Source organism: Dermacentor andersoni, chromosome 1 (assembly GCF_023375885.2).
Source record: "Dermacentor andersoni chromosome 1, qqDerAnde1_hic_scaffold, whole genome shotgun sequence".
NCBI lineage: Eukaryota > Metazoa > Arthropoda > Arachnida > Ixodida > Ixodidae > Dermacentor > Dermacentor andersoni.
Window position 1 is genome coordinate 72686996 of NC_092814.1, and position 25758 is coordinate 72712753.

The following is a 25758-nucleotide window of genomic DNA, read 5'->3' on the forward strand; positions in this document are numbered from 1 at the left end:
TGTTTGAGTCCTTCTAACGGAACAAAAAATTCAATCCAGTACCTGCAGTTAATTTCTGCCTGCATTATAGAAGCTTCAAGTGGGACTCCACTATGACATCCATGGCATCATGTCCAAGCTATATTGCTGCCAGTGTGGCCTCCATTATCCATATACATAGCAACATCCCATGTTTCCCAAGTCACAACTGGTATCGGCACCACATCAGAGTACACATGAATTGCATTGCATCAGGTCTGCTTGCTCTTTGGTGTAAAAACTTGTTATATACTTCACACAATGAGTTCAATAGCTGTGGTACAAAATGAGTAGCTTCCAGCGTAATGCATTGTGCCCATTTATTGCTTGGCAGTAAAAGTAAAAAGAACAGATAGAAATGGAAGTCTTGTAGGTGTGGCAGTAATCTATTGATAGAGATAGATCTGACTGAACGACACATGTGTGTGACTGAACGACTGAACATGACTGAACATGGCCACACTCGTCACCTCAAGCTCGACAGTTGTCTGTGTCAGCATGCTATCTTGAATGGCACAATGGGCTCCCACACCACAGGGTGGCAAGCACTCCAACCTATATACTATAAAAGTCAAAGTAGGCAAGCTGCATGTTCTCCTCTTGTCCACTATAAATACAACATTTACATAATTAGCCTCTATACTTTGCCTACGTAACATTTTCTGGTGGAAGTACAGTGTACACCTTATTGCTTCAGGTAAAGATACAGCAGCAAAACGGAAGTGTAGCAACATTTGTGGAAAATATGTCTTGCCTCTTCCAATGCACAGGTCCCTCTTTGTTGGAGGATAAAATGTTGGGGCTCTTGACAGTTGGAGTTAAGCAGGAGCTTTTTGCTGCCTTCTGCCATGACTCTCTTGCTGTGCCTTTGGAGGGCATGAATTGCTTGCAGAGACTCATAAGGCTTGCCAGTTGGAAAGATCTCCAAATGCTCCAAGTAACTCCAGCCTTGGTACCACAACTTTATTATGAAACGGTTTGTGAAAAAATCTGGCAAACTTTCTTAGTCCCAGAACATTACAAACAGCCGCCCATGCCTCCACGACAAAGCACAGGACGTCCTGTGGGATGGCATCTGGAGGTTGCAAAAGCATAGGCACAGAGAGATACCCGGCTATGGTGGCACCACTACAGGGCCTCAGCAGAAGTGCGGCTAAACAATCAATCACTTGTCCTCACTAAATTCTAATGTTTTCTTAAATTTTATAGGTGACACTTAATAAAAACCTCAACAGTGTAGTGAAGGTGTGAAGCGGTGAACAGGGTGAAAGGGGAGGGCTTGCGCAGGTAGCGGGCACTTGCTTGGGAGTTCACGATACATCATGTTTTATACACATCTTACAAACACGCGCTCTCTATCAAGCCTGAAAAGTGCTCCTTTCCAAGAGCCTGGCATTTAACTGGCCCCTGACAAATTGGTTTTCATCTACAATTTCCAAACAACCACAGACAAGGCTGTCCTGTCCAGTGCCTCCTTGGTCTGTGCACATAGACAACTCCTTGACGAAGCATCTGTATAAGATCGCTGGACCTTTGATGTGGCTTACGCATGACAATGTACCTTTTCTGTGGGTAGACAAGCAACAGCACTCATTCAACAAATTGCACCATCACCTACAAGCTGCTGCAGTGCTCACTTGGCTCATTTAAACGCCGCCACAGAAACAGAAATGTGCACTAATAACGTAGGCCGCAGCACCATTGTTGTGAAGTGGCTAGACAGCATGAAAGGTTTATGTGAGCCGCAGTCTCGCCATGGCTGAGACCAACAAGCCCATGGCAAAAAAAGAGTTGTTTGGGCAATTAGCGCATTTCAGCCCTGCCTTAACAGCAGTTAACAGCAGGAAGTTTTGGGCTGTCAGCAATCTCCATCCCCTGTGTTGGCTTGCTACTCAAGAATACTTTGGGCAAGACTACCTTGATGCAGACTGTGCTTACAGAAGTACAACATTACTGTTGTCTGCCGGCCCAGAAGGAAGCACAATAATGCTAATGGTCATGTGCACCACTTCCAACAAGATTGGACCCTGAGCACAACTTGCTGTTTATTTTTGTCAGCACCATCAGGACAGCTGAGCACCATCATGCAAACTGAGGGTTTTATCACTCATCAAGCAACATCACAGCATTGATGTTGGTATATCTTGCATGCCTTTAAGCCATTTGCCATTGTACTGAATGTGCAACAATGTCATCTACAAGAAAATGTGTCTGCTTGTATCATTGGTGTTGTGCCAACAGATTTTGCAAGCTTGCCATGATGAGCCATGTGCCAGGTACTTATAGGTCACTAGAATGTTAGTCAGTGTGCATCAGAATTATTTGTTGCCCCAGCTGTTTTCCTTCACCCAACAATATGTGAGATATATGCTGTGATTGTCAGTCCCACAAGACACCACACATTAAACTGGCTGGCCTCCAGACTCTCCTCCAGTGCGATTTCAACAAGTTAAAACGTAGCTCTTTAAAAGCTTGAAATTGGGCTAGCTGAAGTTCTATCTTATTGCACTAGCGTAAGGAAACAACTCAGACAAGGATGAACATAAAAAACCGACACTGCACAGGTGGAGCACAAATCTTTGGTCCATTCACAAAGAAATCTTTGCACAGGAGATGGATAATTGTTGCCACTGGTTACTCGACATAGATTTCTAGGCGTTACCTAGTTCATCAACCATTGCATAGTTCTGCAACATGGTGCACCCATTGTTCTGGTCACTGAGTCGGCTGTTGCACTGACAGCCGATTTGGTGCAAGCTGTCTTTCAGCTACTGAACAGAACACTGGCTCATATGCTTTCCATGTATATCAGTGTAGAGCATAACACATGGGAGAAGGTTTAACCGCATGACCTTTACTCACATTATGGCTGTGCAGGAAACAACAGACTTTTTTCCCTTCCCTCATGTACGCAGTAGTGTAATCGTCAGGTTTGACATGTTGAAATCTACGCCTCTGAATGAAAAATTAGCTGACAGAGTGTTAAATTTGATAATGTATATCTCAGAACAGAGCTACCTACTCCAGGACAATCAAATGAAGCAAAGTCTTCAAATATGATTTGCTTAACGTTTGAAACATAAATGTATACCATACTTGTGATGTAAAAAAATTAAGTGTGTGTTAATTATGCATTTGATGACTCTACTTGTTTGTGGAAACTGCCTGTGCAAGCATATTTTGCATAGTTAGCATAGCATTTTTAATTAAAATTAGCATTAGTTTAACTTTGAAGACCCTGTATATAAAAAAATGACAGTCTGCAGGACACGCATTTTCCTCTTGTTTGGCACAATTAAAAAGTAGCACTTGTTTTGCAAGCCTCTGTACATTGCCGTACATTACACATGAAACAAGCTTCACAGCACTGCACCCTGAAATAAACTTCAAACGTTAGTATTACTTTTTTTTTAATCATTCTGATAACTTGACTCCCCCCCCCTTACACACCTTCCTCATGCTTTTTTTTTTTTTTTTCAGATCATCAAGGACTTAAGAGATGAGCTGAAAGAAAAAGACAGACAGATATCCTGCATGGCAAATCAGTTGTCTCTCTTGAAAAGTGAATTGTCGAAGCTGAGCTTGGAACTGAAGTGGTATCAAGACAACTGTGGCTCTCTGCTGTTTTCACAAAGTGCCAGCTAGGAATATGCCTGTGATATAATCATTTGATGTGTTCATTTACATTTTGTGCCAAAGTTTCCCGATAATAAAATCATTTTTAGATCTTGTTTCAGTAGAGTTGAATGTTTATTTATTTTTGCCACCCTCAGGGTGCAAAGTACATTTCAGAGGGGAAGGGCAATTCGCAACAATAAAAAGAATACAAAGTACATTTTATACAAGAATATAGAGCAACAGATGAAAAAGATTTAAAATGCTAACAGTTTTCTTACAACATAATAAAACAATTGATGAACAATAATATGAGGTGGAAAACCAAAACAGGATGCTAAAATCAATGAATGGATAAAACGCAAGAACAGTAATTAGGTAATCAGCATTGTAAGGACAATTTGACAGTGATGCTTGTCAATGATGCGGGTAGGGAATTGCATTCTTTACAAGTTCTTGGAAAATATGATTGTGCACATTTTACTGTGTTGCAATGGGGCACTGACTTTTTGTTGGTGATTACGGCGATGAGAAATGAAGGGTGCTGGTTTAGTCCATCGAGAGTGAAGATTATAGTTATGGTAGCAAATCTTATGGAACAGACAAATGCGGGTGTACTTTTGGTGGGTAGCTAGTGGGATGAGCTTTAAAGATGTTTTCATTTGGCTGACACTAGCTGAACGATCATAGTTAGCCAAGATAAAATTAGTTGCACAATTCTGCAGTTTCCAATACGAGCGCTAGTGTGACCTGTCCAGAGTCCCATACAGATGAAGCATATTCCATGTGTGGTCACACATGGGTGGTGCATAATAATGATTTTAGTGATGATGGAGCAAGAAAAAAGTTTCTCCAAAGGTGACCCAGAGTTTGCTTTCGATGCTTAATGTTTAGTTCCATTTTCCAAATATGACACCAGTCGAGTATGCTATTGAGATTGAACTGGAGTGAGTGAATATCAGAATCATTAGTTATTTTACGGTAAATCACGCAGTCATCAGCAAATAAACAAATTAGGAAGGTAATAGCAGTAGGTAAGTCATTTATATAAATTAGGAATAGCAGGGAGTTAAGTACAGATACTTGAACCCCAGAGCCAACTGGGTAGTAGAGGAATTAGCGTCATTAGCGCTAATGAATTGAACATGAGAAGAAAGAAATGCACAAATTCATTTAGGAACTGCTGGGTCAATTTTTAGAACACTTATATAAAAGTAGTGAGTGGTTAACTTTATTGAATGCTTTAGCAAAGTCGAGAAATATGCAGTCATTTGAAAAAGTGCAGTCCAAATAGAAGTGCAAGTCATTAGTGAAGGAAAGTAGACGAGTATCGCAAGAGAAAAACTTTCGGAAGCCATGCTGAGTTAAAGATAAGTAGCTGTTATCCTCCAGAAAATTAACACGATGAGTAAATATTATATGTTCCATTATTTTGCATGGTATTGATGTGGGAGATATGGGTCGATAGATGGATTCTCTTTATATCCGGCTTTATGTGCTGGTAAAACCACTGCAATCCTCCAGTCTTCAGGTAGTACGCCATCCTGATACGACTGTGAGAAAATGCATTTAAGGATGATAGAACTATATTCTTTTGTATTCCGTAAGAATTTGCTATTAATGCCATCAATGCTAGAAGATGTTACTTTCAAATTGTCAATAATCGGTATAACGCCATGCAAGTCAAACACTACGGGATCCATAGCAAAATGATTGCATATTTGAAGCTCGGGACATTGGGTGTCATTGGATGAAGAAGAAAATGACTTGACAAAAGCATCGTTTTGTACAGTAGCACAAAGATGGTCAGGAACAGAATCGCCGGTGTGTGCAAGTTATGACACTTTATTGGTGTTGCCAGGTTTAATTATCCTCCAGAAACGTTTTGGATTAGTATTGAGAATGTTTTGGAGGGTTGCAGTAAAGAAGGAGAATTTAGTAGACTTTAGTGCTTGTGAATATGCTGAAGCAGCTATCTTGTATGCTGTCCAGTAGGCAGGTTTTATTGAATGCTTTGCAGTTTGAAAAAAATCTCGTTTTGTTAGAAAGCCAGTTTAGGTATTTGTTATACCATGGAGCTTGATTATTGGAGTACACACGCCGAAGGGGGATATGACGATTGATCAGTTTGGACACTTTATTTCGGAACGTACACCAGTTTCTTTCCACTGAGCGCTCAAGATAACCTATAACTAACCAATAACCGATAGTCTCTGATGTTCTTGGAGTGTTTTGATGATGATGATGCATGTGACAAATCAAATGTTAAATGCAAGATATTGTGCTTGCTTAAGCCAGGCATATGTATTACGGATGATGTGGTATCTCCTGATGATGTTAGTACTAGATCTAGAAGGGCAGAAGTCAGAGTAACACGTGTGGGTGAAGTAACGATTTGTGTTAAACCAAAATTCATGCAGCTGGTGATAAAATGGTTGGCTTCAGTAGTCTGTAGGTTAGAAAAAGGGCACTTGTGTGACCAAACAGTGTTAGGATAATTGAAGTCCCCCATAAGTATGACTTGCGCATTGGGATAGTGAACCATGATTCAATGTAAGCAGTCATGCAAGCTATCGCAGAAAGATATATCACTGGAAGGGGAGCAGTAGTAGACACCAACAATCACTTTCTTGAAATTCACGTTAAGGCAACACCACAGATTCAATATTCAAAATGATTGGTATGCAGTAGCAATCCAAACACTCGTTGATTGCGAGTACGTATACACCACCCCCTATTTTATCAGTGTGGTCACCACGGTAGACGGCATACATTTTATCACAGTGAAACAATTCAGAGTTTAGTATTTTGCTTCTGAGCCACGTTTCAGTTAGAGCAATTAGAGGTTTACAGTTTGCCGCATCCTAAACTAAACAGGGCTCAGGCACTTACATTACGCTTACTACAGACTGGTACTTATCCTTGCCCACGAAGACTGAACATGTTTTATCCAGAGACGTATACAGAGCCTTATTGCCAAGATTGTGGAGCTTTAGCCACGCTCGAACACATGCTCTGGTCTTGCGAAAGAATTGAAGACTCGGCGATCAAGGATGCGTCCAGGTGGGAGGCTGCACTTCGCAGCCCGGACCTGGATGTACAATTCTGGGCTGTCCAGCAGGCTCACGACGTGGCCCTGAGGCTTGGCCTTCTGGTCCCGACGTGGGAGCGGCCCGCTTAGTGATTAATTATCACTACTTGCAGGACCAAATAAAGTTTTCCTTCCTTCCTTCTTTCAGCTTTCAGATTGTTCATGAATTAAAAATGCTGTACTAGTGGGTTTAATGTCCCAAAGCTACGCACGGGCCATGAGAGATGCTGTAGTAGGGGGCTCCAGATTGATTTCAACCACCTGGAGCTCTCTGGCATGCACCAAAACTATGGTACACATGTGTTCTTGCATTCCTCCCCCATCGTTATGCAGCCAGGAATCGAACCTGTGACATGGTCAGCAGCCACTGAGCCACCATGGCAGATCATGACTTGAATATGATCAAAATTGCGGTGTGCTTTTTATCTTATGCAGGTTTGGTTAACTGCAGAATTTACATAGTGAAAATTTTATACATTTAATGATGTGGGGCCCTATACACAAAGAAAAGGATATTCAAAGCCCTTTGCCTGGGACCCACTACTGCTTGGCCAACACATTTGCAATGTTTGACGAAGAGTTGCTTTCATCCTTTGTGGCTTGACTTAGCCCTCCCACTTCCAAGGATGGAGGTTCTCGTAAGTAACTTGGAACACAGAAAAAATTAGAGGCAATGAAAATGACACACAACATTCATCTTTCAAGTTTCATTTGACAATGAAATGCCAACTAGCCCACCTATTCATCCTATTGCAATGGAGGTTCGCAAATGGTGTCAAGGATTTTTTTTTTTTTCTTTAGATACTCCTACTTGCTCAGGCAATTTCACAGTGAGTGCTTGTCTGGATAATGTCCTTGCTTGTTGCTGGTAAGAGTTATATGTATGGTGCTTGTGTAGATAGTGACACTTTTAGGCTCAGAATAGTAGAATATTCTCTGTCGGTTGCAAGTGGTGGAGTGCATGCATGTAATGTTCTTCAGATGCGTGTACTTTGTGTCCTTTTCTCTATAAATATAGCTCGTATCTTTCAGGTGGCTGTATTGAGAGTCTTGGTGCTTCTATTCTGCAAGCAGCACTGTATGAAGCCATGTTGCTGTTTATCTCCTGGTGACCATTGCAACAAAACTGTTAGAAGGCTTTGCTAGCCAAGGTAGTGGAGCCTTTGGCAGCATCTTTGAATTTTGGCACACCAACCCATGAACCTGTGAAAATTTGGCAGGAACCTCCTATAATTCATACTATTTGCATATTGAACAGTTAAACAATGTGCTTGACCTGTTGGCACTGTGCTGACAACCGATACTTCGAAGCTAAAAATATTGGACACATGGCTCTTATAATTTAGCCTGGAATTTGCTGCAATATCTGGTCGCCCATTACGTTACAACGTAAGCGTGCGGGCTTATGTTTCTAAGAAACAAGTTGCACTTATTTGACTCGTTAAATTAGTGTACCACATGAGCTGCCATCATGTACGTCACATTTTTTTTTTTTTTTTTGTCATAGCATGCCGTCGTACTCGTATGAAGAGTTGCCCATCGAACACTTCAAATGCGACCGCGCGACATCGGCACAAATTGCATTCCACACCAGGCGTTCACCAGAAAAAAAAAAATTAAAAAAAAACTTTATTGAAATAGACTGCTTGTTCACTGCAGGTGAAGCTCCTCTTCCAGGGCCCCACCGCTCTATGCGTTCAAGTATGCACAATCGCGCGCACAGGCACTACGCGAGTGGCAGGACACTGCGTGTAGACGCGGCCGTTTTTGAAGCGGCGCATTTCTGGCACAGAAAACATGTGCCACAGCCCAGTGGCCCGGGCTGCACCGGGTCCCACCCCTAATCGCACCCTTCAAACGAAGCCTTGTTGAAAATCGCCAAATTACCTAATTCCCTGAAACACGCAGGTACTCAACAGTGTTATTAAAACCCAACAAATCGCTTATCTTGTGTTTTAAGCACATTTATGCCGGTCTACAACGCGACGGTTAGTTCGCTGGCAATCTTGGCCACAACTCATATCGTCTAAGAAAATTACGTGTTCATGGAAAAGAACCCGTTGCTATCACGTTCACTCGTGCCCCACTGCCGGCTACGCCGACCACATGTTCTGTGACCACACATGACCACACCAACAACACGTCCATGCCAAGGTGGATAGTCTATGCATGGTCTATGCTCTCAGCCTCTCGCATGGTCACCCTCGCTCGTCCCCCTCCCATTGCCCTCCCTCTCATCTCGCTGAAAACCGACGCAGGCGAGATTCTTAACGGCCTCGCACGCTGTAAACATGGCGGACACAGGTGCACCAAGTCGTCACGAGAAAAGCTTAGGTTTGTTAACTACAAAATTCGTGACGTTACTGCAAGAAGCACCTGATGGAGTATTAGATTTGAAAGTGGTAAGATGTGTGATTAACTTACATTCTCCCCTTTACGTATCCTTATGTCACCTACGTTCATAATTAGAGTGCCGGGTTTGTTGTGTGCAACGCCAGGCAATTTTAAATGCCCGAAAGAGGCTGCATATGCATGCTGATCGTTCATTTTATTGTGGGCGAAGTTTCCACGAATTGAAAGGAACATTCTGAATGCGCCGACTTTGAAGTGACGTGTTGCATTGTTACGTGCCTAAAATTTTTGAGTGCGCGTTCTAGTTTTTGCATAGCCAGTAAATGGTGCATGCGTCTCTAAATCGCATCTTTGCATCAACGAATGCCACAACTTCACTTGTTATCTGATTCTGTCAGTTCGAATGTCGCATTTCCCTGTAATTGTTCGAAGGCAAGCTTTCCTCCCGTGCACCCGGTTTATGATGTAAGTTTCGATAATGCACACAGGATTACAACGCTCATGAACACGTGTAGTCATATGTTGGTCGTTAACTTTATTTTAAACAAAACTGTGGACGTGTTGGCGCCGACTAGATTACGTGCGCGATCAGCATAGCCCCAGAACTGATGTTTATTGTAAATTTTGGTTTCTGCACTTTCCGCGTGCCCAGCCTTTATATATATATATATATATATATATATATACGTGCGCTAGTCTTGTATTAGCTGTAAAAAGAACTGCGGCCGTGTTGTGTACCCATTCAACTGCTGCACTGAACGATTCTGTTAGCTCCAGTAATTTGTGTGAATGTTCGTTATCATGAAGTACGTTCTATTCACCCGTGGTTAATGGCATCGGTGCAGCACAGAAGCGGTGCCGAAGGTGCTGGCGCAGCACTTTACACGCGCTGTGTCGTCTGCTTGGACTAATCACACAGTACACAGTAGTCTAGGCACGCCCGGCCACTTTTCCCCTGCAGTACCAGTTTTCTGTCAGCGTTTTCAGTGTGTGTGTGTGTGTGTACGGTTGTTGCACGATGCATGTTCGATCGGGATAAAATTTCTCGACCGCGATTGGTTCATTTGCTCAAGCTGCGTAAGAAAGCCAATCGCGGTCAGTAAATTCTACCCCGATCGGATGTGCATCGTGTGATATCCGTATAAGAGTAATCTAGTGCTGCACCATGTATGCCACCAGCAATGTCTGACAGTGTGAATAATCGTCTTGCACACTACGAAAAATGTCACTATGTACAAATTTGTAAGTAGCGCACACAACTCTGCGATTAAGATTAGGCGCATGTTCACACATTATTAAAGCGCAGCTGCATTGGCATGTGCTTCTGCGAATGCCTATCCGCAAGACACCTCACCATCAATCAAACAGGTTTATGGCATAACATTGCTATGGTAACTAGAATATAAAGAGTAGAGGTAGAGTAGAGGTTCTAGGGATCATAACACCCCAATTGAGGACAGTGGTGGTGAGGACACACTTTTGTACCAACGAATCTAGAGAAGTGGTGCAGTGGAGCGCCATGTGTTGTTGGGCGAGGTTCATTCTTATTTGCATGCCAAAATCGTGCTACAAGTTTAGGAGGGTGTACAGATTTCAATAGCATGTGCACCTTTAGGTCCACTCAGTTCATTTGCACTTAATGAAGTCATGCAGAATACATTGTATTCTTTGCTTCTGTTTTCAAAAGTGCACCATTTCAACATGTACACGTTGCCATGCATCCGATGTAAGGACAGGCTTTGTGCAGACACAGTTCATAGCATTCCCTCAAATTGTGGAAGATTTAAGAGGTGCCAGGTTTGCTCTGCATGAACACAAAGCTGACACTTTATTGGTATGAACTGCACAATGTGAATCACACAAACCTTTTGTGTACCATTAAGCTAAAAAAAAGTATTTACATTGAATGGATTTATTCTACACATTGTATTCCTTCTTTATTATGTGTATCACTTCCCCTTCTTTGGAAAGGTCAGCTGTCGGTGATTTCAGAGGAATGGAAATGATATGTAGATGATAGGTGTTTCAAGTTCTCTATGTGCCTTCCTTTGCAGGCTGCCGATATTCTAGCGGTCAGGCAGAAAAGAAGGATATATGACATCACAAATGTCCTGGAAGGAATTGGGCTCATTGAAAAAAAGTCCAAAAACAGCATTCAGTGGAAGTAAGCAACTGTTGCATTACTTTTCATTGTTATTACACCATTCTTTATTGTGTATGCAAGTGATTGAAAGGGCAATCTTGTACACAGGATGTGTGTTTTAACCTTATGATATAACTATTTCTTGCTGAGAACACAGCTACTACATATACTACTTTTAATTATGAGTTATGTTTAGTAGCCATGTTCCAGCAAGAAATTGTTATTTCATGAAATTAGAAAACTTATTGCCCAGGATATTTCAAAGAACTTATGAGTCATTGCTATGCTGCCAAGAGCACCAGAATTGGCAGGACAAACAAGCGGCACTGCATAGATAGGGGGCTGCATACGATAGTGGGCACAGCGCTTGAAGGGGCAATAAAATAAATTTTAATTTTGGCCATGTCGTGTGGGTTACTGAAGCACCATTCTGCTGTTATTGAGATCTCTCTATTTGTATAGGGTGTCCCAGCTAACTTTCTAAATATGGTGGTATGCTACAAGAAGACTCAAATAAAGGCATGTTGGCCACTCATGGAGCAATGCACACTGTTTTTAATATCCTGTCTAATCATGAATACTCAAGATTCATTCAAGATTTTTGCAAGCCTTAAGTTAAGAAAAAAAAACGAATTAGACATATCTGAAGTGCCCTAGGAAACATACAATTCAGGACTTCTTAATTTCCAACCTTAGTCTTTTCTGTCATAAAGAATGCTTGCAAAAGGTTTCAAAAAGGCGGCATGAGCACACATGACTACATGCTTGCATGCTGCAATTTCAGTGTTTTTAAATTTGCTGTGCATAAACAAACAGGTCCTTTTACCTAACTTGCCTCTGTTGAGATAATGATAGAGCAACAGCACAGTCATCAGCTGCAAAATTCATGCTGATGATTGGTCTTGCTTGTGCTGTCGAAGGCAACCGACATGGCAGTTTGTGATAGCGGTAAGCAGACTGAAGAATCTGAAGTTGTCAAAAGGCGTTCCCTTAGCTTCAACTCTACCTTAAAACATTCTCTACATGCAGGAATGACTAAACAACACTCTGTTTCAATATTTTTGTGGAAAACATGTAGGGACATGAATTACTTTTCGTGTTGTTGCATGTGGCATGCAACTGCGGTATGCTCGTTGTTGAAAATAAAAGGTACCTCCCCTTTGTGGCCGTGGCATTTGTAAGGGAAATATTTTTTGAAGTGTGGAAGGATAAAAGGCAGGTGTACTACAGTTTTTGGGCAAAAGGCTTACCTGCATTCTGCATTAGCAGTGGCCATATAGGCATTAATACTCCCTCTCCTACAAAATGCCACAACGAAACCTATGAAGTGGTCGGACTTAGTCCAGGGCCCTCCTCTCCGAACCTATGCCTTGAGGCATTAATGCCAACTGTGTGTCAATCATGTACCACCCACTGTGTCCCGCACACCTCCAGCAGAGTTCTTGAGTTGAGGCTTTGATTGGTTTTCATTTGAGCTACATGATACTAAGGTGTGCATGTAAAACTCTGCTTTCTTGCATGCAAATCCAAGCGTTGCGCCACCGTTTCATCTATTCCATATTTGCCTGCACTTTCAAGACAGTGCGGATTACATAATGTGCAGTTGGTTGCTTATCTTTACAACTGTCGTCTCATTGGACATGAATACTGCTGCATATTTACAACAGCTGCTCCAGGCTTTGTAAGCAGAAACTAGTCTGTTGACCATTGACTGACACATATTATTAAAAAAAAAAAAAGAAACAGAAAAAGTGCACTTGCACATCAGGAGCCAGCTTTAGAATCTCTGCAGCCATCATTACTTCCTGTTGTTACTGTCCCACGATGGTGTCACCCCTTGGCATGGTGCACTATTGAGACTTAAGGTAGTGTATGCCCTCACTGTTATACAGTTGTGATTCTGCATCCGAGCGGCTGTTACGGTTCCGTAGCTGATGATATGCCAGGTGCCGGGCAATCGAGAGGTCCAGGGCGACGTCCAAGAGATGAGAAAGTGCGTTTATTTACAAATTTACATGATGAGAGTTCACATGTACTAGTACGAGTTCTAGTACAGGCATGAGGCACACGCCCGCAGCACTCAATGTCCACTCTTTATGCACTTATTTTGCCCCTTTCGCTTGTCGTGGAAATTCACTGTTCTTGTTGGCCAACCACTATCGCTGACCCATTCGCAATATCCCATGACGTCGCATCGTCCCGCCGGGCTCATCCTCAAATGTTGCACGTTTGCCCCTGCATACGAGGCAATGACGTGGCAAGCTGGGAACTTGATGTGAAGTCGTTCCCACTGAAGTCCTTAACGTTGGCCCCTTTGGTCAATTAGCGGGCCATTTGTGACAGTCCGCTTGTCAGGGTCAGGCTCCGGTAGAGTGGTATCCACAGTAGTGGTTGCTTCCACGAAGGACGGCGGTGGTGGTCACCTCTACGTGAACACCTTTGTTTTCGTGTCACTGTCTGTGTCATGTCCAGTCTCCAGGCGTGCACTCGTCTCGCTCGTCAACTTTGGTTATGCTGATTTAGTTACCAGCTCCCTGGTCCTGAGAAAGTGATGATGCAGCGTGAAGGGCTTTTCATAACTGCACGCTCGCTGGTGAAGCATTAATTGTCTAGAAGGGATGCCAAGTAAGCAATGCCAAACGTCAGTTGTAACACCCTTTTAAACTCTTGAAATTGCAAAGTATGTTTTAAGGCTCTTGAAAACCCTTGAAACCCTTTTAAAAACTCATGAAATTGCAAAGTATGTTTTTAAAGGGATACAGAATAAAAATCGAAGAATATAGAGAAAGCCCCACAATTGCATTCCTAAAACACGATTGCTATAGTATATAGTCATTATTCGGGTTATTTCTGAGCGGATGGCTTTATTTTTGACTCTCTATGAGCGGCCACCGCGTCACTCGCAAAGCGCTCCCAACAAGCCGGTGGATCTGACATCACACCTACCCTCAGCAGCCGCGGAGCGAGCTGGCCGGCTGCGCAGTTTTGTATTCCTCGCGCTGCGCAGTGCAAAATGCAAAGTTCTAGTGAGAGCGACAGCATGAACGGAACTTATGACTCCGACTTGGATTAGCGGCCTACTGAACGACCACAAACGATAAATGCATATGCCTATGATCCGTCCGCGTCGTCAAGCGAAATTTACGACGACCCGCCGCAGCAGTCCCCCTCCGCGGTGCTGAGAGAGTCTGGACCAGCAAAGTGGTGTTTACACTGTGCATTCCATGTACACGCGTTGGCCTCGAGAGATCAGGGGTGGCATCATAGGTGGAAACCAGATATAAACGCGGTTCCTGTGGCTCGGATAGCAAGCTCGCACCTGTCACGAATGAGTTAGCGAGACGAAAGGCGCACGCCTCATTGACAGTGTTGCATCCGTGGCGGTGCGCCCAGCGTGATTCACTCACGCAAACGCTTTGCCATGTTTGGCTTCAACAGAGCGAGGACGCTTGTGCCTCAGGCTATGCAATGTCAGGCGACATAAGGAAATTACTCTGCGTTCTGCGCAAAGTGGCTTGCTCCGCCCGCTTGGATGGGTAGCTGCTAGCGCGTAAAACATGAAAGCCACCAATGCACAATACAGGTGTCGTGAATACACACTGTACAAAAAAAAAATGTAGAAATCGTTAGATATTGACGCGTGTAGACCTCCCTGTACCTACGCCATCGGAGCAGGTGTGGCCGGCGGCGTGAGCATAACAGTCGCTGCCGATTCTCGCGCAGCAGGTGCTTAATGCTCGCAAGTAGCTGCTTTGAGAATGGATGCGATGAAGCAACGGGTGAGGATTGAAGCCAGGCATGTGCAGTGACTGAAATGCGCCTCTGTAAGCAGGGAACGTCTTGTTATTCACGGAGTGAACGAGTACATGCGCAGCGGTTTCAGCATCCTGTTGTTTCATCGCAGCCGAGCACTCCTTCCCTTGGTGCACACGAGATGGCGCCACCAGTCTCATGTCGCCGATTTTTTTTTTTCGTCAGCCGTCGCTTCCGACGATGCGGATTTCGATTCATTCTGGCAGAATTGGCCAAACATCTGGCTCAGAACGTCGTACAAATGACAAATTATGGTCAAATGGCACCTGTGCGCAAAACTACAGCGTGAACAAGTACGCGAGAAAAAGACTACCGCTGCCTGCCGTTTTCACATGCGCACAGCAGACCCTCGGCATTTTGCGGCGTTGACACGGCTGCTCCACACATCAAACTACAAATCCACGAGATGAAAGACGAGGTTTTCGAACAGCTCACACGAGGAAGCGGTACGAATAGGACGGTCGTACAAGGAAAGCGCGTTGCTGCAAACGTCAACTCGCCCCTTCGCGCGCTCAGTTTGGACGATCGCTCGCAATGGGCCTCGAGGTGGGTAAGCGTGACGTGATATCCGGTTTTGCCAGAGCTTTCGGAGGAGGCCGGTAGGTGCTGTGATTTGAGAAATATTCACTAAAATAATTACTTTTCGCTCACTTCTCCTCAGAAAGAGTGTTGTTTTGGTCGCTCTCGGTGCGACAGCTATCACTGGAGACAGAAATCTCGGCGACAAATTTTTTATTCACTATCCCTTTAAGGCTCTTGAAAGCCCTGGAATTCCTTTTTTCCCTTTCAAAGACAGTTCGCATTGAAAATGGAGAACTAGAAGCAATGCTTTAGAGAAAACCCATAGATAATGAGCAATATTTAGATTATACTAGTTGTCACCCAGCGACACTGTAAGTGAGGAATATTTGTTGGACAGGCACAATGCATAAGAAACATCTGTAGTGACGATGGTGATTATGTTTACCATTTAAATAATCTAAGGGCAACACTAACTAAAAGAAGTTGCCTGAAGAGCACCCTAAAACAGGCCTACAGCGACACATGTAAATTAGAGGGGAGCTTAGCATTGAGTAGAACTTGTTGCTGGGCAAGTTGGTTGAGGTCTAATGAATATGTTTTTGCGCCAGAAGGAAAATAAAGACTTGGGAGGGCAAGTAAGAAACGACATGTCGAGCACTGAACTTCAACTGATTTTATTCTTACAGCAGAGCAGGGAGAATCAACAAATGCGCATGCGTACATCATTGTTGTCTAGAGTGATTACGGTGATGTCCTTAACAGCTGCATCTCATTGTCAAACAGAAAAACAGACATATCACGAATACAACTTGTGCCTCTCTCTTTTATGTGATATACCTCCAAAAGTTCTCTTGCTAATGTATCACCACTCTTTCCAAGGTTGTGTGTGAAGGTTTTGGGATCGTTCCCCAACTGCGGCAAGTTGATTTTTCATCTACTTTCATTTTCATTAATTGATCGTTTCTTTATTTCATTTATTAAGCACAAGTAATTTCCCCTATGTTGTCGTTGGTGTCAGTGTTTGTTGGCTTTTTATGATATGACTAATAAAAATCGGGCCCCTTGGTTAACCCCCTTTCTTCTCGTTTACCACTCCTGCCAAGTATCCTAATCTCGCGCAGTAGTGGCTGGCATCTGCCTGCCAAGCGAACTATGCTATGCACCGGTAAATGTGCATTACCTTTGTTAATGATAGACAATTCATGTTCCCGGGCCCGGTCATTGACACGTCTCCCCATTTGTCTCATGTAGGACTTCCCACATTTCAGCGGTATCTCATATAACGCCCGTCACACATTTCACATGCAGTCTAGTGCGGTTTTTCTGGCATCCTGACGTTTTATCAACACGGCTTATGTGCGGACAAAGTCCAGCCAACTTGCATGGCGCCGAGAAAACAGCTGGCACACCAAACCTAGTAGCGACTTTCTTCAAGTTGTGGGAAAGTTTGTGGACGTATGGCACCACTGCGGGTTGGCATCCTTTTTGGTCAGGGCTAGGCATATGCCTTTTTCCCTTCACCTTCTGGAGCAATGTTTTTGACACCGCCCCTATGACCGAGCTCGGGTAGCCGCTGTTGGGTTACCTTGTGCAGCCGTGCGAATAGCTCGGTATCATGTACCATTTTACCACAGGAGACTGCAGCTGTCATTCATACATAAAGTGATGGGCAAATACTAGCTTTACATATTGTAGTGCAAGCTTCCTCTGTGATTTGAGGGAAAGCCTGCGACATTTTCGTGTCCACCTCTCCTCAGTGCACATGAATACGCAGACAAGAAATATAAATGGTATCAACCTAGATTAAATCAGCTAGAGTTCCTATCTCGACTTGTGTGTGTATAGCTGGCATGACTAGTGCTTATCAACTGTTTGAACTTTTGTGCATTGCATTGAGCAGATGTTCACATGGTGCTTCTTTGTTGGCAGAGGTGCAGGACCTGGCTGCAATACTCTAGAGTTAAGCGAACGGCTGGCAGCGCTACAGGGTGAATTAGAGGAACTTGAGCAAGCTGAGGCAACTCTGGACGAGCATAAGGTCTGGGCTCAGCAGAGCCTGCTGAATATCACCGAGGATGCCTCAAATGCAGCTCATGCCCATATCAGCACACGGGCATTGCGAAGTTGCTTTCCAGAGTGCACCTTGCTCAGCCTTCGAGGACCACGTGACACATTCATTCGTGTACCTGACCTGAGGCAGGTATGTGATTTTGATATAAGTGCCCCCTTTGCATTAAAACTGATGCCTTGAGTGAGAAAATGGTTTGTTACTCAGCCGCTGTATAGATTAAGAGTTTATATACTGGGCGTTCTTTTTTTAAAGGTCCAACATATTTTGGACCAATTCTTGTTCTGCAGTATGAAATAAATAAATAAAAATTGCCTGTGGCAGAAATCGCAATTCTAACCCTTGATCTAAATTACTCAATGAGGCAGCCATTAGTCCTATGAAAAATAAAAATGCTTCAATTAAAATTACCATAATCACACCAATTAACTTTTTAATTAATTACTTTATGGCTTATATTTAAACCTTCAAATTATAGATGGTGAGTTCGTAAGGCATATCCACTTGGAACGAATTCTCAGGACTGCACCAGTTTTGAGACATTAATTTTCAGAGTATCCAATGAAATACATTGGCGTTCCAGTTACTTCTTTTAGGAAAGCACTGTTTCATGCATTGAAGCACATAAAAACTACCGAGCACATATGACCATGTGCTCTGGTAATTTGCATTTTAACCGAGAAAAGCTTTTTCGAATGCGAGTTTCACCATTGCAATATTTTGGTTTGTGCTTCAACTTCACCCCATAACATATTGGTGGGAAGTACAAACCAGGGCGGTGGCAGATGGTGGTGTATGCATAGAGGACTAAAAGCCATGACCGCCAGAAGTTCGTAAGAATTTAAAATCCTGAAGGTGTGCCTACTTAACCCTTTAAGGAAGAGAAATATAAGTACCCAGGAAAAATTTTTATTTTCCATCTAAATGTGTAAAACAAATGAAGAATAAGCATAATCAACAAAAAACAAATATTTCGCAGAATTTTTTTCGTGAATAGGGGGAAAACTCTAGGCAGGGTGGGAAACTGGAAGTGGGCTTCACCCCAAGCTGCCTAAGGCTTCATTTGAAGTTTGTACGGCCAACTCTCATCATATGTGAACCATAGGTGTACGTTTCATTTGCTTTACATCACGTGTAAGACCACTGCAGCTGGAGATCTGACATTGGTCTGTCTCCTCTGACAGTTCTTTCAAAAGAATCACATGCCAAACTTCGTCCCGTGTTTCTGCTCCAAACCAACAAATGACGCTTACTGCCTGTCATTCAATGTTGGCCGAATGCACTTAGCCAGAAACTTCGTACTCGCCCGCCGTGGTTGCTCAGTGGCTATGGTGTTGGGCTGCTGAGCACGAGGTCGCGGGATCGAATCCCGGCAACGGCGGCCGCATTTTGATGGGGGTGAAATGTGAAAACACCCGTGCACTTAGATTTAGGTGCATGTTAAAGAACCCCGGGTGGCCGAAATTTCCGGAGTCCTCAACTACGTCGTGCCTCATAATCAGAAAGTGGTTTTGGTACGTAAAACCCCATAATTCAAACTTTGTACTCAATACTGAAACTCTGCAAGAATATTTTTTTTTTTCTTCTGGTATGTGGCATGTAGGCAACACTCATCAATAAAGGGTTAAGGTAGATCGACATTGCGCACTTCCATGTTACTGGAAGTGTACATAAGTGGCCATCTACACGTGAAGTGGTGGAGTGGGCCATAAATCTCTTTCATGAGCGCGAACTGGGAGCACCACTTGCACAATGCATGTTCAGTCACTGTGAAGCCAGCGAAAGAAGACAAATATATTCGGTGAATATTGTTGATAGGCAGCTTTATTGAGCATATTTCACTAGTTTCGTGATATGTCTCTACTATTCTAGCTACTTGTACCCAGATACGCAGCATTCCACAAGGTTTCTATTGGGAAATGCAGCACAGAGTCTTTGGGATGTCAAGCCTGAAGAAAGCAATAAGTGCAGCTGTTTATTATTGGGGGCATTGTGGTACTTAAGTCAATGGTATTGTTAGATCTTTGGCTGTGTTTGTTATCACGTTTATATATGGGGTGATCATTTTTAAGCTCTTTCGAATTTTGAAAAATAGGCTATTGAAGATAACGTAATTCTATTCCTTGAGCAGGATTAGTCAGAGAGGCGGACATTACTCGCACGAGAAATCAAAACACACATTCAACTAACTTATGATATTTCACTAATTAGCTGCCTAATTATAAATGAATTCTGGGGTTTTCCTTGCCAAAACCACGATTTGATTATGAGGCATGCCATAGTGGGGCACTTAGATTAATTTTGACATGCCCCCAATGCATGGGACACAGGCGTTCTTGCATTTCGCATCCATTGAAATGCGACCACCACGGCTGGGATTCTATCTTGTGACCTTGTGCTTAGCAGTGCAACACCATAGCCGCTAGACCACCGTGGCGGGTCGCTTCTTAATTACTTTACAGCACATATTGCAATTTACGATTGTAGCCAACTTGCAGAGTTCACAAGGTGTATCCACTTGGAATGAATTTCCAGAATAACATTAGTTTCGAGATATGTGCCATCAAGTTAGCCGTAATAATGCACTGTTGTTGCGCTTACTTTTTTAAATAAAATGCTCTTTTCTGCATTGAAGCACAAGAGTAACTGGAATGCCCATGTATTTCATCCTACATTTCGGGAAATAATATATTAAACTGGTGTCATCCTGGAAATTCATTTCAAGTGGATACGTATTGCAGGCTCATTGGCTACGATTTGTAAATTGCAATATGTGCTGTAACTAAATAATTAAGAAGTTAATTAGTGAATTTTTGGCAATTAGCTTAAGAAGCATTTCAATTTCTTATGCTAGTAATGGCCACCTCTTTAAGTCATCCAGCTCAAAAACAAGAATTATGCTATCTGCCACAGGTAATTTTTCAAAAGAACGTAATACCTTAAAATAATCACCGCATATACAAAGAAAACAAAAAGCGAAAACCAAATGCTGCGAATACACCATTTTTTTTTTTTTTTTTTTTTTAACACAGCAAGTTCAGTTGCTTTTTGTGTGCTGCCAAGATGCTAGGAAACAAAGTCAAAGCACGAACCAAAATATTGTAGTAGTGGAACTCAAATTCAAATTTTGTTCTCAGTGAAAACGAAAATTACTTACATTAAAATTTCCGTGGCTATTAAGTTGTTATGCTTCTGTTATATCTGCTTTCCTGCATATTTTTTCATGGACCACCTTAGTGTGTTATCGGTCTCAGCCAAATTGAAGCTTTTATTGTAGATCCTGTGCACAGCACAGAGGCGAAGAAATATTTTAGAAGATAGTGCGTTTTTGTGACAGTTCTATGAAAATAATTTCTGGTTTTCTTCCGTGACCATTTTTGTAAAAAATTTAACAAAAACGCTATGCTTTGAGCATTTTTACTTTGGTGTTAAAGGGCCCCTCACCAGGCCCCATAGCAAATTTTTGTTATACGCTGGAAGTTGTTACGTGTCCTCTAGGGAGCGTTCTGCCGCAAAATTTGTAAAAATCTGCTCGTTAATAGTCGAGATAGAAATATTTCAGTGCCGCGAACCCATGATTTCAGCAGGTGGGCTCCACTGCCAAGCAAGACGCTCTCTCCGCTGGCCCCGTCTAGCCTCCGCAAGCGAAATTCATTCCCTGCATTCTCTCATACCGGACCTTGAGGATCGCGTGACGCATACGTCACAGCCTTCGCTTTGTTTTTCTCCTCGCTTTTTTTTTTCGGCGCTATGCACTCCTGACGGCATCGCACGCGAGCTGTTGTCTTGTTCGCGCAGCGCACGATTTTGCATGCTGTGCGCAAGAAAACATGACTAGCGGTATAATTAAGTGCTACACAAATACTGAGGCAGAACAAGCGGATCGCAGAGCATGTTCATGAGCTGGAACACGGTAGAAAATGGCATAGTTATGGTACCTGCGCACGTGACCACACGACCGTGGGAACAAGCAGACGAAGTGGAAGTACATCTCTCTTACTTCGGTACGAAGTAAAACAGAAAACATGCAGACATTCCGTTTGTGGGTTTTATTATTTCTCTAAACCTCAATTCATCAATTCAAGCAACAGATCGCACAGATAACGTGTTGTCTTGAATAATTCTCCAAGTCACGTGTCACCATGAGCGATGTCACACTGCCGACACCAGTACGTAGGCGCAGGCACACGAGTGCCTTCCGGCTTGGAGCGCTGCGGTCGCAAGGAGAAGGAAAAACGACGTTCGGTTTGAAATATTAGATCTTTCCATGGCGTGTAGCGATGTAATACCTTGCAGACACGATCGTTATCGCACAATGTATGCTCTGCACTTGTCAGCTCAAAATGGCCAGACCTGGTGAAGGGCCCTTTAAAGGTTCACAAACATAAAAGTATTTTGTGAAACTGTATTATAATGAAAACACAATTTTCAGACAACGCAAGAATGCAAAGGTTGAAAGAACATGTGAAACAGTCGATTTTTAGGAAATTTTTGTTTTGCACCTTGTTTTCCACCATTTTGAGAAATTCAAATGGCCTTCATGGGCAGAAAAAAAATTTTCCGCTCAAGGTGTTTTGGGAAATACTGTGCAGGTAATGCTTAAATATGTATATTTTTTAAAATATTTTTTAATAGAAATGGACATTTGAGTGCCACACTTGGGACAGTTGGCGTGGAAAGACTTTTTTTCAATAATTTATTAAGCCAATTTTTTTTCTTTATATTAATGAAATAAAGTAGCCGGAGGCACACTGCTTCCAACCTTTTCAGTTAAACCCCATTTAGACCTACCTACCTACATAGATAAACTGGCATATCCTTTTATAAATGTAATAAAATTAACAAAACATTTTTATGTTTAGATAGGTATGGCACAACTAGGGCCCACATTTTGTAACATTCCATTTCACTTTTCATATTTATTGTGTCGCGCCAAAGTTGGCAGCCTCCGAGCTACGTTCAAACCAATGACAAAGGATCATCAGAATGTAAATGAAGTGAATTGTTAGAAAATACGGCTCCAGAAACGTGCGACCATAGCGAAAGCAAGGTATGTCATGTGACCGCTTGTAAGCAAATTCAATGGTGCGCACCTATCAGAAAAACAAAGCAAGTGAGAAACCTACAGTAATTATGTAGTTGTGGGACTACTAGATGAGGTTCTGTCAGGTCTCACGTGTCTCAAAACAAGAGACCCATGCGCTACAGTATTATTGGTTTGCAAGAGGCTACGTGCAAAGTAATCACACACCTATGGGAGAGCCATACGGATCAGCATCTTGTGATAACACTTTGAGTGATAAGAAACAAGATGGAACTCACTTTTTCCTACTCCCATAACTTGAAATGACATGTGTGAGGATGCCCAGTATAATGTGCACAAGCGCGGTCATGAGCATGCAGCAGTACACAAAGCAAAGCAGGAATACTAAACCACCATGGTGGCAGCCACCATAGGCTAAAGCGAAAAATCAGTCCTGGCTGAGGTTGAGGGGCGGCAACACAAGGAAAAACTTCTTTAGACGGGAGGTTGCAGCACCTGCAGAGCAATGCTAGGCACTGCTTCACTCCAAAAAGGATTTTTCTTTATACGTTTGGTTGCTGCCATACATGTACATACGTGACCATTTGGGACTTGTTTCCACCACTGTACATGTATGCTGGTCACCCTGAAAAGGTGAAATACTGATATTGTTAATGATTTGTTACTCCTTCTAGGAATTCTGCAATCGTACCGTCCGATCTGATAACGTAAAAAATGTCAGATGCAAAGTTTTTGTGTCAATACTTCTATAAGAGGTGGCCTTTTGTAAAAACCCTAAAGCTGGGAAATTTGGATTCTTAGACAGGCAGGTTTCAGCACGCATAAACCCTTTACCTTTTGTGAAAATCTCCAAGAAATTAAAAACACAGCTATCATAGTACACAAGAACATCCAAAAGCATCATGATATCAAGACTGCATTTTTTGCTTGTTCTTGTCAGTTAGCAGCTCTAAAAGGGCAATTTCTGCTTTTTTTTTTTTGTTTTTTTTTTTTCACACCAGGGACAGAGTAGCCCTGCCCTGACTTGAGTCCTTACAGTTGTTGCACTGCAGCTGCCGTGCAGACTGAACTGGGCAAATTTACTGATGCTAATGTGGGGTCGTATCTACCTAGTAATGTTTTCTGTATTATTCGTTGGAACTCGGTATCCTCTCAATGTTACAAATAATGTCTCATTCTATTTGTGTTCTAAAATCAAATGCACTCGTTGTTCTTGCATAGTTCCATTGCCATATGATGTGCCTTCGCTGGACTGCTTCTTAAAAACTTTGTTATTCTGTGTATTGGGTACAACTACAGCGTTCAAGAGCGGGATCTGCAGTCATACAGCATATTTCAGCATCAACAAAATTAGTGATCCAGATATTCATTAAAAAAAGAAAAAGAATGTTGTAAGCTTGATGCAAATAATTGTACACTGAACACAAAACAACAAATGGTCGGGTGTAAATAAAAACTGAAAACACTGAACCTTAGGTTTATGTAATTTCATTCACTAATGGACGTGCAGTTAACTGAGCAACTTGTGAGAAACAACTGACAGGTGATTGTATCTGGTGCACAAATAGCAGCAGTAAAGCAAAGGAACAGTGCATCACCAGGTGCATATAGAGTGTTGTGTTCATTGTATGAGCTAAGTGTAATACTGCAGCCCCACACATCAGTTTAAAGGGATGCATACATGGTGAGATTGGCCATATAATTTGTTTGCCTAAGTCCAGATTACAAATGTGTAAGCTGTTCAAAGGTGAGGCATCATTATTGTATGACTGGAAATGATTGAAATGACCAACAGTTGTGAAAGGCGAGATGTCTCTTGTTCCACCACTGTTTATCATTTTATGTCTTCAACTTTCTGTTAAGATCTGTTATTGTGCTCCTGTGCACCTCTGAAATTATTGAGCAGGAGTTATGTGCATCATGCATTCCCTTAGCCACTGATGCCTTTGCACAAAACTGCAACTCCTCTGCAGCAGAATCATGCGGAACAGTTTCCACTCTCAGTTTATGTCACTGTAGACTCAACTAAGTGGTATACAGGAACAAATATTTGACAATTTCAAATAGTAAATTCTTGAATCAGTACAAATTGAGTAGCTATTACTGTTAAATTCGTATTTGAAATTTTGAGTGCTGTTCACACATTCCTACTGAAAAGAAGAGAGATTGCACAATGAAGGTTACTTTGCTTCAAAACCTTCATGCCAGTAGTTTCTCGTTGTTGCTCATGGCACTGCTGTTTCTATGCTGGCATCACAAATGACTAGCACAAGGTAGTTATTGTATCATCTATTCAAGGGCACATTTTTGGAGGACATACACCACTCTGTAACATTCATTTGTTGAACGTCTGTCAGTCATGTTGTTCGGTATGCATGACCATAGTGCCCAGTAGAGCATGTGATGCGAATTTTGTTGAGATATATGTAGTATCTTTAATTATCACTGGAGTTGCTCTGTAACAATGCATTGCTAAAGAAGGCTTTGCTCTTGTGCAGGTTGCAGAGAAACAGTACTGGGTTTATGCAAAGTCTGAACAAGGATCCATCAATGTTCTGCTTATGGACAAGGAACTTGACGATGAAGGTTCACCACCAGTAAGTTTGATTTCTTATGAAAGTAGTAGCAGTAGGTTTAAGTTTGCTGGCAATTTATTGTGTGTTGGCACTTTATATATTGTTTGAGTGTTGGTGCTTCTGTATCTTTCTTTTTTTTTTCTTATTTAACTACATAGTTGATCATTCATTTACAGACATGACAGGTGTACACACTTGAGGTGGTACAGGAGGTATCCATCTGGGAATCATCATAGTGAATTTCACAGTTGCAGCACCTTTTGAAAATTCTCCAGGCCTGGAATGAGAAAACCATGTGCACTATTGTGACATATTGCTGTAACTTGAGAACCAGTAGACATAACTGCATGAAATTTTGTAGTTCTACTGATGATTTTGCTATGAGTCTATCCTGAAAACTTCATTAAGATATCTCAATAAACAAAAAAGTTGGTGTCCGAGGGTACCTCCCCCCTTAACATGTCCTTAAAGCAAGGTATGCGAGCGTTTTTTATTTCGCTCCGCCAAAATGCAGCT

The 25758-nt window shown here is 42.4% G+C and overlaps 2 protein-coding genes across 8 annotated transcripts in view; both read left to right on the forward strand.

Annotated features, from left to right (window-relative positions):
* LOC126544994 (eukaryotic translation initiation factor 2-alpha kinase 1-like) overlaps nucleotides 1-3754 on the forward strand; it is a 79109-nt gene extending 75355 nt beyond the window's left edge. For 4 of the 5 annotated variants that reach the window (XM_050192581.3, XM_055061611.2, XM_055061610.2 and 1 more), the window contains one exon: nucleotides 3499-3754. In XM_050192581.3, the coding sequence (XP_050048538.2) occupies nucleotides 3499-3663 (165 nt within the window). In that variant the 3' untranslated portion in view covers nucleotides 3664-3754. Of the gene's footprint in view, nucleotides 1-788; nucleotides 995-3498 lie in introns of all 5 variants that reach the window. The other variant, XR_008608585.2, reaches the window with a different exon arrangement.
* Nucleotides 3755-8983: 5229 nt separating this feature from the next.
* The window catches only part of LOC126544995 (uncharacterized), a 46914-nt gene continuing 30139 nt past the window's right edge, over nucleotides 8984-25758 (forward strand). For all 3 annotated transcript variants that reach the window (XM_050192582.3, XM_055061613.2, XM_055061614.2), the window contains exons 1-4: nucleotides 8984-9126; nucleotides 11131-11240; nucleotides 17484-17754; nucleotides 25165-25263. In XM_050192582.3, the coding sequence (XP_050048539.1) occupies nucleotides 9016-9126; nucleotides 11131-11240; nucleotides 17484-17754; nucleotides 25165-25263 (591 nt within the window). In that variant the 5' untranslated portion in view covers nucleotides 8984-9015. The remainder of the gene's footprint in view (nucleotides 9127-11130; nucleotides 11241-17483; nucleotides 17755-25164; nucleotides 25264-25758) is intronic.